Source organism: Homarus americanus, unplaced genomic scaffold (assembly GCF_018991925.1).
Source record: "Homarus americanus isolate GMGI-L3 unplaced genomic scaffold, GMGI_Hamer_2.0 scaffold41027, whole genome shotgun sequence".
NCBI classification, from domain to species: Eukaryota; Metazoa; Arthropoda; class Malacostraca; order Decapoda; family Nephropidae; genus Homarus; species Homarus americanus.
This window is the reverse complement of record NW_024745073.1, coordinates 22792-35000: the sequence shown is the minus strand read 5'-3', so window position 1 is coordinate 35000 and position 12209 is coordinate 22792. Positions and strand designations below refer to the sequence as shown.

The following is a 12209-nucleotide window of genomic DNA, read 5'->3' as shown; positions in this document are numbered from 1 at the left end:
GTGTATTAGTGAGTCTCTACACCTCGCGGGACACACACAACACGACGATTTAAGGTGATTCTCTTAACTGTTACAGGTGAGTTAATGACATTGTTCCCGCGTCTAGTAATATATCCAACACATTAATTATTATTTTTTTTTAGTGTTTGTTTCGTGTGTTTGTTGATTGTTCTTGTTTTACGTGATTATGGGGATTATTTTGACGTTGGTTGTGTTGATGTACTGATGGTGGTGTTGGGTGATAGTGTGTTACTCGGGAAGGTTCAGGGTTGTGGGTAGATGTTTTTAGCTTTGTTTTTTTGGGGAGTCCTGCTGGGCGGTACTTGACGTGTGTGTGTCAGTGTGTGTGTGTGTGTGTGTGTGTATGTGTGTGTCAGGGTGTGTGTGTCAGGGTGTGTGTGTGTGTGTCAGGGTGTGTGTGTGTGTGTCAGGGTGTACACAAGAGGTGACACTTACTCTGAAGGTTGACGGGTGTGACAGAGGCCGGGAACATGGCGCGGTGGTCCTGAGGTCGCCCCATCACGCCGCACTGCTGTGACCCAACGCCCACACCCACGCCCACGCCCGTGTTGTAACCCCTCACACCCGCGCCCGTGTAGCGGTAGGCGGAGGGCATCTGGGAGCAGGAGGTCAGGTCGCCGTAGGTGTAAGGGGCGTGGGTGGCGTCCATGGAGCCGCCGAGCGTCCCGCCGAGGCTGCAGGAGGACGCCTCGAACCCCGCCGCCGCCGCCTGGTTGAGGTAGGCGTAGTCCATCCTGCCGGGGACGTACTGCACCTTCAGCAGAACTACGCTGCCTCCACAACCACCCACAACAACCAACCACGCGGACAATCCTCAGGTGAGATTGTAGTCGACCGTCCTAATTGTGTTATTAATGCAACTCCTCAAGTCACTGGCCTAATTGGATCAGCGAGCCTATCAAATTATTACAGATGATATCAAATTATTACTGATGATATTAGTGCCGGTCTCTTAGTGCCGTGTGCTCACCACCACGCGGAGAAATCAAATGATAAGCTTAATTCAATAATCACACGCACTTGTACCCGCGCGATCGGCAACCCAGAAGGCCTGGCCATTGTTGTGGGCGGGGCAGAGCCGGCAGCGCGCACTCCCATTGGCCGCCCCCGGTCATGTGATCAATACTGGGCGGAAATATCGGCCAAAAGGAGAGTTTCCGTTGGCCAAAAGTAAAGTAAAGGAGGAGCCTGAGGCAAAAGAGGCGTGTTCAAGTTTGGAGACAATGTGGTCTCGACATGACTTTGAAAGGGGGTTGCAACACGCATCGAAAATCACTCCCTTAATATCTTTTTATAACACGAGTGACATGTCTCACACACCCCTCAACTCACCCAACCTCTCAACATCTTACGTCACTTAAGGCTGTGAGGGACATTAGTGGGTGTAAGAACACAAGATGGGTGTAACGTGAGAAAGTATTGTGTGTGAGTAGTGTGTAGCATGAGGGGTGTGGGCCAGGCCAGGGGCAGTCCTCCTGTGTCCTACACCCTCCCCTACACCCTCCTCCACCAACAACAATACTCACACACTTCCACCCTCTTATCATCTATACCCATACCATTTCCTCAGATTACTTGCAGGTAAATACACTCTCCCATAACACGACTATTGTCACCGCTGGGGCTGGTACGAGGGGCTGACCTTGGGGTGGAGGGTAGTTAGGTGTGAATGATGCCTCAGTCAGGAAGGAGCGTAAGAATGTTTAGGTCAGCGAGGCCCTTAAAGCGGCACCGGACCACCACTCGCCTCTGTGTTAAAGTGTCGACGGCGCTGTAGTCTATACACCCGCTGATTAGCTCACTATTTTGGGTAACCCGAGGATAAGTTTGTTAATTACCTACCTACCTGCACACACACACACACACACACACACACACACACACACACACACACACACACACACACACAGACATGTATGTATTTTCCCCTCTGTCCTTCCCTCACCTTTTCCTACCTATCTTATTTACCTAATAGCCATCCACTAGAGGAGTCACGTGGCCTGTGTAGGATCCCTCCATTGTTCGTGGTAGTCTTGTCTAGGATCAGTTAAGTCCAGTACTGCTCTAGATTCCACAGTTTGAGTTGATAGGTGTATAAGGCTGTGTGTGAAGAAGTATTTCCTTATAACTCGTCCTGCATGAGACCTTTGGCGATCTTGACGTTGTTCCGTCTCGTGTTGGTGGCGCGTGACAACACCAAAAATGGCCTGTGTTTACGTTTTCCATCGTTTACAAGATTATGATCGTCTTCCCTCCCTCCCTCAATAGCGACTCTTGATCTTTCCTATGCTGATAATAAGACTAACGAAAGAGGTTATGGCCGACACAATCATAAATTAATACTTTACTAAGATGGTTTAATCATTTTAATTAAGGTCATTTTTTTTCTCTTCCTGTCTTGGTCCTCCATAGTCAGCCAGTAGCCATGTCCTCTCCATTAACACTCCTGTGGGCACTACTGACGCCCGCCCGTCCACCACACCGCCAGCGTTAACATCAGCCTTCCTCCCTCTACCTCAGTGGTTCTTAACCTTTTTTGAGTCACGGACGACCCCTTTGAGAATCTGGTGAAAGCTATGGACCCCCTCCCTAGAAAAATGCACATAAGCACATAAACACAACTTTGCATGCAATGAATATACTTTATTTTATTGAAAATTCATTGCCTCATACAGTGTATGACATACACAAAGTCTGAATAAAGTAAACAATCTTAACAAAGAATTATGTTTCACACTTTTTTATGCAAAAATTAATGGCCACTCCATACAAAAATGAAATACAATCATCTTGTGCAAATTAGACAAAACAAAACTTTAATTCTGCTCAAAAATTCATTTCAATGTGAAGGTTGTTGTTGTTTGGCTTGAAGATAAATGTTAAATTTTTATCTGACCTTCACGGACCCCCTGAAGCCCATCCATGGACCCCGGGGTCCATGGACCCCAGGTTAAGAACCCCTGTTCTACCTAGTGAAGTACTGTAGATGACACAGCCTTCCTCCCTCTACCTAGTGATGTACTGTAGATGACACAGCCTTCCTCCCTCTACCTAGTGAAGTACTGTAGATGACACAGCCTTCCTCCCTCTACCTAGTGAAGTACTGTAGATGACACAGCCTTCCTCCCTCTACCTAGTGAAGTACTGTAGATGACACAGCCTTCCTCCCTCTACCTAGTGAAGTACTGTAGATGACACAGCCTTCCTCCCTCTACCTAGTGAAGTACTGTAGATGACACAGCCTTCCTCCCTCTACCTAGTGATGTACTGTAGATGACACAGCCTTCCTCCCTCTACCTAGTGAAGTACTGTAGATGACACAGCCTTCCTCCCTCTACCTAGTGAAGTACTGTAGATGACACAGCCTTCCTCCCTCTACCTAGTGATGTACTGTAGATGACACAGCCTTCCTCCCTCTACCTAGTGATGTACTGTAGATGACACAGCCTTCCTCCTACCCTCTACCTAGTGATGTACTGTAGATGTACTGTAGATGACCTAGTGATGTACTGTAGATGACACAGCCTTCCTCCCTCTACCTAGTGATGTACTGTTCCTTCCCCTCTACCTAGTGAAGTACTGTAGATGACACAGCCTTCCTCCCTCTACCTAGTGATGTACTGTAGATGACACAGCCTTCCTCCTCTACCTAGTGATGTACTGTAGATGACACAGCCTTCCTCCTCTACCTAGTGATGTACTGTAGATGACACAGCCTTCCTCCCTCTACTAGTGAAGTACTGTAGATGACACAGCCTTCCTCCCTCTACCTAGTGAAGTACTGTAGATGACACAGCCTTCCTCCCTCTACCTAGTGATGTACTGTAGATGACACAGCCTTCCTCCCTCTACCTAGTGATGTACTGTAGATGACACAGCCTTCCTCCCTCTACCTAGTGAAGTACTGTAGATGACACAGCCTTCCTCCCTCTACCTAGTGAAGTACTGTAGATGACACAGCCTTCCTCCCTCTACCTAGTGATGTACTGTAGATGACACAGCCTTCCTCCCTCTACCTAGTGATGTACTGTAGATGACACAGCCTTCCTCCCTCTACCTAGTGATGTACTGTAGATGACACAGCCTTCCTCCCTCTACCTAGTGAAGTACTGTAGATGACACAGCCTTCCTCCCTCTACCTAGTGATGTACTGTAGATGACACAGCCTTCCTCCCTCTACCTAGTGATGTACTGTAGATGACACAGCCTTCCTCCCTCTACCTAGTGAAGTACTGTAGATGACAGCCATGGTTATTAAGGATCTGGGTTCACAATTTAAAAATTTGAGTAATTAGTGTTAATTACTGACCTTTGAAATAATATTGATAGTATTTAAAAAGTAGTTTACACTACAGTACTTGAAGCCTGTGAGAAGTAGGCTTGAAAAATATTTTCCTCAAGTCCTCACAGGGCTACAAATATCCCCCCCAAATTTTATTGGTCTCTTTTTGTAGTTCCAAAATATGATTTGATTACCTTGACTTTCACACACACGCACAATAACTTGAAATCAACCAGTGTATTCACTCCCAGTCAATCTTACTTTTTGCACTGTCACTATGTTGAAATGCCCTGTAGTTTGACCTTCTCCCCACCGAGTTATTATATATCATATTTATATCACTTATGTTAATTGTATATTATTTGTAAATCAAGAGACCCATTCCCCAATTATGTAACTGTATATTTTCAGCCTTCCGGCTGCCATGCTCTTTCAATAAACCGTTAATTACTATTACACTATTATTATTACACACACACACACACACACACACACACACAACTAAAAAATTTACAACATATTAAGCAGTTGTGATATACTGTAACTTCTTAATAATGGTGTAAATTTTTCCATTATTGTACAGTATTGTATATAAAAATCACTTTATAAACAAGATATTTCCATGAAATTAGGTTTAACAAATTGTAGAGTAAAAGAAACATTTATTTGTAGGTTTATTACTTTTACATTAAAATTACAGGTATTAAAAAAATTTCATGTCATCAAAAATCTAAATTTTTATTTTTATTATGGTGAGTAGCGGTGATCCCTGCATCAGTAATGGTGGTCTGGGGAATTTGTTTTGGTTCATCTCCAAGTTTTTCATTTATAATTTCATTCATATGCTCTCGGACCTTTGAGGTCTTACCGATTCCAAGTTTTGGCTTGCCTTTGTTGAGACCCTCGAGAAGTACACAGGCTTTACATATAGGCTGAGATGAGATGTGGCCACAACACTCACATGTTGACTGAGTTGGGAGCTTGATGCCCTCACGTACGGAGAAACACTCACCTAAACAAATGATAACGAGAAACTGTTGTAAAATTAACATTCACATGTACAGATGTAATTTGTGCATACCAGTATTGCACTGCATAAAATTCTGTTTGAATTAGAATTATTTCTCTTATTAAACAACTGCACTTTATTCTTTCCTGCATCCAGGACTTGGTACAAACTTCATTAAACATTTAAATTAATTCAGCATCTCTACACTTACAGGTGTTGATTATGCAACAACAGTACTGGAGTTGATTTTTTTTTTAATTCTACATCATGATTAAAGAGTTAAAAAAAATAATAATAAAAAAATAAAAAAAATTCTCTTTATCACTGAAGTGGTCAGCGATAATGTGTATTGTCTGTCAAAGTTTAAGGGTGTGGCCCAGGGGACCTTAAACTAAGGCGACTTGTGTCTAATCTGTTGAGATGTCAATTCCCCCATAGCAGCCACAGCTCTTTCAGGAAGGAACACTGCAGTGTGGTTCAAATTGTTCATAAACATAGAACCAAACCTAATAACCTGAGAGGAAAGTTATAATGAAATACAAGTTTTATGAGGGGCCAATTTGTACACACCTTCAACATGAATTGAACTACATTAGGAATGAGTGACAACCAAATGTTATGAAAACTGATGCAATACATGTTTCAGCTCACCAGAATGGATAATATCAATGATGGTAGTTGCCCTAATCTTCTCTAAATCCTTCAAGAAAGCTCGGGCATATCCCCGATAGGCATTTGGAGAATAGATGCACTCGGTTGAGAAATAATCCAATTTCTTAAAATATGCATACATAACAATCTCCTTCTCATATGTGTACTTGAATGGCTTGGACCTTGAGATAGCACCCTCAGAACCCTGGAAAAATTAAACGTTAAGTGCATGAACCATGGAGAGAAATTTTACACATACAGTATACCTGTACACTGGACTTTTCAAGCACTTCATACTGCAGAGCATTTCGTTTATAATCTGGTATTCCGCAATACTTAAAGAATTTACCAAATAATTCAACTTAATTCATAACAAACTCACTAGTGCAGTTATAGGGTGTACCCCGTCAATACTGTTTAATGATCAGGTAAATCTGATTGCTTTTGTTATTCTTAAATACAGTTAAACCATTGCTTATAGCTTTTGATTTTAATTAAATTTTCATTTATAGAAAACAATAATTCCAGAAATACCCTATCTTCCATGCTGTACTAATTACCTGATTACAAAATTCTCATTAAAAATATGTTGATAAATACAAAATGATAAGACTTACAGTTACAAGAGCAGTACATCTCTGAAGTCTGGCAATGTCACCTCGTAAAATATTCATTAAGACCGTCTCAGCAATGTCATCAGCATTATGTCCTGTTACTATCTTGTCAACCTCCAATAAAGTGGCTCCTCTGTCTAGTGCTTGCCTTCTGAACACTCCACAAAATGTACAGTTGCTTTTACGGCCAGTCTGTGGGGAAAACAAATTTACATTATCACCTGTCTGTCTAGTCTTAATTATTCTATCTTATAATGAGAATAGATTAAGTTATTGGTAAGAAAAATGGACAGTTTGTCTACATGTACACAAAAATCATGATATAATTTCCTTACTGTGGTATATGCTCACCTCCTGCACAATACGGTCCATTGTCCACCCATACAACTCCTCATAAGACACAACCTTCAGAGGGATATCATACTGCTGTTCATTGCGCTTTACCGTCTCTAAACTATCATCACGATAACCTGTGTACAAAAACACTCCTATTTATAGATGAAAGTAACACTAAATATGGTATGTTAGGTCTTTTTTATATAATAATTTAAATAGCATTATCTCCACCAAGGATATGTAATTGTGCAATGAACTCAATATATCGGAGATGGGTTTGGGTTTGTAAGTGCAGTAAAAGCAACACTGATCAAGAGTGTTCCAGGACTGAGTGACTGACGTACAGAATGAAGGTGTGCAAATGGAGGAGGATGATCCAGCCACTGTGTATGGGTGACACTGTTATGGTGAGCTAATCAAAGGTTAAGTTACAAATGCTGGTGAATGAGATTGGAGGAGTGTGTAGTAAGAGAAAGTTAAAAAAGAAAAAAGTATTGTATATGTAGGCACAATTTATGGTGATAATTAATACAGAAGGAAGATGGAGAAATGAACACCAACTGAATGGCAACAAAATCAAGAGCAATCTTTTATTTTTGTGTAAGATGTTTGAACCTATTGAGAAAATATCATGTAAAATACTGTATTCATAAAAAGGTTGTTTAATTTAGAGATAAGAAGTAGGAGAGAGACAGAGAGAGAGGATGGACACCAATATAATTAGTATATGTAAATTTTTGAAGATGGACGCAGCGTTGACTGGTGATGCTAGACTGTGTGAAACAATAGGTAACTTATGGCTGTGTTAAAGAGGAACACCATAGAGGTGATATAATTAAGGGGATGAATGATAGCAGATGTAAGAAGAAATTTTGGATCATATAAATATTCACACACACAAAAACTGATTCCAGATGGTAATTAACACCCTAATGCTACCTGGGAGCTTAGGTTAGGTTGTTTAATTATCGGGTGAAAGAAGCTTGGGGTTAAGATTCATATACAGTAATCTATTTTTTTGGTCACTACATTATACTGGCTCAGGAAATAGCTTCTTGTATGAGTTAAATGAAGAAATTTATTAAAAAAAAGTAAATTAATTAAAAATAGTTCACTTACCAGTAATTCCTTCATCAACAGAGAGCAACACCAATTTGAGTCCATAATTATATCGATCATTCAGTAACTTCATAATGTATGCCAAAACTGTTGAGTCTTTTCCACCTGTAACAACATAGAGTGGTCTGAATAATATGTTTAGCGCTCACAGTACCAGCCTAAGTCATGTTACATTCTGAGTGGCTGAGGAGACGTGTATGATTATTACCATAACATCTCGTACAACTGGTCTTGGTCGACTTTCCTCCATTTGAGAGATGTTCAACGAGTGTCCTGCAAATACCGTAGTCTGTTTTGGGCTACCAGTGATTGAAAAAATTGACACAATAATGGTATGACCAAAAGTTTTGAATAATTTAAATTTGTATTTACTCAAAATGGGAATAATGAAGATAGTTCATGGTATGTATACAGGGCATGAAGTCGAGCAAAAATAACAATAATAATTTAAAGCTTTATAAGTATATAGTAACTTTTTACAAAATACATACAGCACAAATAAATAACATAAGAAATTGAAGACCCTTAGTGAGTCCATACTCCTGCTAAGAGATGATGTGTATCCCAACAGTAAAACACACAGGCTAACTCTACCTGATGCTGCAATTGCAACATAATCCCCAGGAGTGAAGAGCTTTGCTGCAGTGATTGTGTGATGTACCTCCTCTTCAAAGGCCCAGAAGAAGCATTCCTTACACAGTGCATCTCCTGTTTTAGGCCGCTGTCAAAATGTGAAAGGTGTTAGTTCAGTTCTGTACAGTACCTAATACTTGTACTGTATTTATAAATTTCATCTTCAATACTGTACTGTACTGTACTTATTCTAAATTTCTTCACTTGTTTTTGTCTATATGTTAATTCATGCACAACCTTTATCACAGACATATAATTCTGTACAAACGAAACTTCTTCTACAGGTATATACAGTACTGTACAGTATAATGAAACAGTATTGGAAACTTTTACAGTGTTGCCCAGTATTTTGTGTATTTCTTTTTTTTTTTCTTCTTCTTTTGCGGGGATTAGCCCACCCGGACACAGGTCACTGACCCACATCGGGGCCTGGGGGGCGAAAATGTAATAATAATAATAATAATAATAATAATAATAATAATAATAATAATAATAATAATAATAATAATAAATAATAAATAATAATAATAATAATAATAAATAATAGTCTTAATAATTCATAATAAATAAAATTTATGATAAAACAAACAAAAATAAAATAACAAAATAATGATGATAATAATACAGTAACTGTAATAATAATAATAATTTTAATAATAAAGAACTATAAATACAAAAATGAAAAAATGATCAAAAGTGAGAAACGATATATGTATGTTGTGTTGTCAATGGTAAGAGAAACAATTGAGACCCTGCAATTGTGTGTAAATGAAGCAGAAAGTCAGATCAGCAACCTGGGACTTGGTCACAATTTTCGTGATGCCATATGGCAGCAGGGTCTACCATTAGACAACACATTATGCTTCCAATATCTTCTCAGGCAGTAGTACCTCCCTGTTTGGTAGCTGCCAACTACAGTACCAGGAACTCTTTTATGAAATTATAAAATATTTAGTGAGAGAAATTTGAGAGTTCAGTACAGTATAGTACTGTACCGTACCATATAACAATACTGTGTTTATCCTGTCATAATTTTTTATAAGAACAATTTGTTAGTACAGTACTGTACTGCACTGTTTGTGGTCTTATGAATGAATGTCATAATTATCATTATTTTGTGTAACATTAATTTTTAATAACAACAATAATAATAATAATCTAACAGAAAATATTAAATTGAACATCACTTAAAAGTTTTATAAATGTACTATACCTTTTGTATACCATTAATGTACAAAGTATTACACCTGAAAATGTCATATACAGTACAGCTGCCCCCCGACTTACGACGGGGTTAGGGACCGACATACAGGTCGTAAGTCGAAATGGTCGTAATTCGGAATGCTTAAATAATACATAGAAAATCTAAAATAGGATCTCTTTTTCTTCTCAGCACCACAAAACACTCACTTTTTAGCTTGCCAGCCATTTTAAAGTGAATTACAGATGAAAATCTTGTCTGTGTACTGACTTTAGGACTCGAATATACGTAATTTGATCAAATTTTGGTACGACTGAGGCAGGTCGTAGTGCGGGAGCACGTAAGTCGAGTAGGTCGTAAGTCTGGGAGGAGCTGTACTGTACAGTAAATTAAATTTGTAAGCAATACAGTAAATTAATATTTCAGGTTAAGTATGTTTAGTAATATAAAAACTAATGTTGGCCTAAGATACAGTTTGGCAGGTTAATTAACTCACCAATAGACCACATGGGTTTGCACTAATTACTTGTATAGATATTATTTCCCGCTACCTGGAAGGTGAGGTTAACGTTAGGGTCATCACTCATAAGGTGAAATAAGCTGGAGCGCCTCATCTTCAAATGATCCATACTTTTTCTTCAGAAGGCTAACTTGAACAATTACATAAAAATCAACAATATAAACCCTTCTAAAATGGCATTAAAACATACACCCTGAAGATGGCACATATAATTTTCTACTCTGCAGCATGACAGGTACAATACTGACCTTCAAGACAGCATTTTTTTGGCATCCTGTGTTACACTTTATAGGCATCTTGTCACTCAGTCTGAAAAGGTAAGGTTTATTAACTACGTAAAATATTGTACTCAAGGGAATGGGTCATCGATGATAATATTTAAAAACGTTAAAACATCGGATTTATGGAGTCGAGTCATTATATGCCAGGGATTAAATCATGTTAGGTTCCACTGTGGGTGACGAAACATTATTAAATTTTGTGATTTTTCGAAGCCTATGAATCATTTAGTATTAACATAGAATCTTACCTTACTGTCTTATATTTTGTAATTGTTTCCTAATATGTTTAAAATTCAAATAACTTGTATAAATTCTATATAATCACGTGGAAATTACAGATGATTGACTGGTAGGAGCAGGTCGGCCGCAGCACGTCAACACACACCCGTTCTTGTTGGTGGACGGATTCATGTACCGGGAGCTGCAGAAGCAATAATGGAAGCTGTCAAACACGTAAAGAGTACAGTCACTGTACTGCCTTCAATTTTGATTTGTAAAAGATCTGTCAGTTCATTCCATTCTAAAATGGATGTAGTGGTAGAGTTGGGTCAGGTATTTCTGACACTCAAATAATGATGCTATTACAAATTATGATAGGATTTATTATATTATTTTGCATGTTTATTGTAATGGGACTGTGTAACTTTCTGTTATATATATATATATATATATATATATATATATATATATATATATATATATATATAGAGAGAGAGAGAGAGAGAGAGAGAGAGAGAGAGAGAGAGATCAATTCATGTGGTTCTTTTAGGATAAAGATTTTGAGTTGATGGCGTCACACGTCAACACCCAAGGTAGGTAGGTAACTCCCTTGGTGACACCTGCTCAGCTCCCGAGGTACCACGTGAAGCTGGCAATGCTGAACTGTGACCAGGCGAAGGTCGTAAGACTGTACCCAGTCACATGCCCTTCGCGCAAGCAATTAAACCTTGTCCTGAGGAAGTTTTTTTGACTCCTCGGGAATCAAGGGGGTGACAAGGGTCCGCAGAGCGAGTGGTGGCCTTATCGTCACCTTCTCGGAATGGGGACAGGCCCAGCAAGTAGCCAACATAACAGAAATCAACGGGATCCAGATACTAGTGCAAGCTCGCGCAGAGGACAACTTGGTGTTGGGGGTTATCTCCCACACCGAGATAGAACACCTTGAAAAAGAAGAACTGGCCGAGCTGATCGGAGACCAGCTCACAATCGTACGGAAGCTGACCAGTGGAGTAGCACTGGTTAGCTGCCCCACGAAGCTACCAAGCACCGTTTTGCTGGGATGGGAGAACATCTCAGTAAGACCATATGAAAGAAGACCAACAAGATGTTACAAATGCCAGAAGTACGGCCATCTGGCAGGGAAGTGTCGTGCTCGGGAGGTCTGTTGTTGGTGCGGAACACCCGGGCACCAGGACACCAACTGCTCAGCAACCAACAAGAAATGCGCAGCTTGTGGTGGCCCTCACACCTCCTCCAACCAGGAGTGTCCCAAGTGGAGGGAGGAGTGTAGGATGACTAAGCTGCGAAGCAAGAAAAACCTGA

At 39.9% G+C, this 12209-nt stretch overlaps 2 protein-coding genes across 5 annotated transcripts in view; both read right to left on the bottom strand.

Annotated features, from left to right (window-relative positions):
- The window catches only part of LOC121878533 (paired mesoderm homeobox protein 2B-like), a 73138-nt gene extending 72157 nt beyond the window's left edge, over positions 1–981 (bottom strand). Inside the window, exon 1 of the mRNA XM_042384801.1 lies at positions 457–981. Coding sequence (XP_042240735.1) covers positions 457–754 — 298 coding nt within the window. The 5' untranslated portion in view covers positions 755–981. The remainder of the gene's footprint in view (positions 1–456) is intronic.
- Positions 982–4953: 3972 nt separating this feature from the next.
- On the bottom strand, positions 4954–11093 carry LOC121878428 (cytoplasmic tRNA 2-thiolation protein 1-like). 4 transcript variants are annotated; one of them, XM_042384659.1, is made up of 8 exons: positions 10993–11093; positions 10635–10695; positions 8627–8753; positions 8033–8137; positions 6929–7047; positions 6581–6769; positions 5964–6168; positions 4954–5315 (listed from the first exon to the last, which is right to left on the bottom strand). In XM_042384659.1, exons 1-8 carry the CDS (start codon positions 11076–11078, stop codon positions 5026–5028), a joined length of 1182 nt encoding a protein of 393 aa, XP_042240593.1. In that variant the 5' UTR covers positions 11079–11093; the 3' UTR covers positions 4954–5025. The 4 variants fall into 4 exon arrangements, with proteins under 4 accessions (XP_042240593.1, XP_042240596.1, XP_042240595.1 ...); XM_042384662.1 differs by having other exon boundaries at positions 11004–11088; XM_042384661.1 differs by having other exon boundaries at positions 10916–11068.
- Between the last annotated feature and the right edge of the window lie 1116 nt (positions 11094–12209).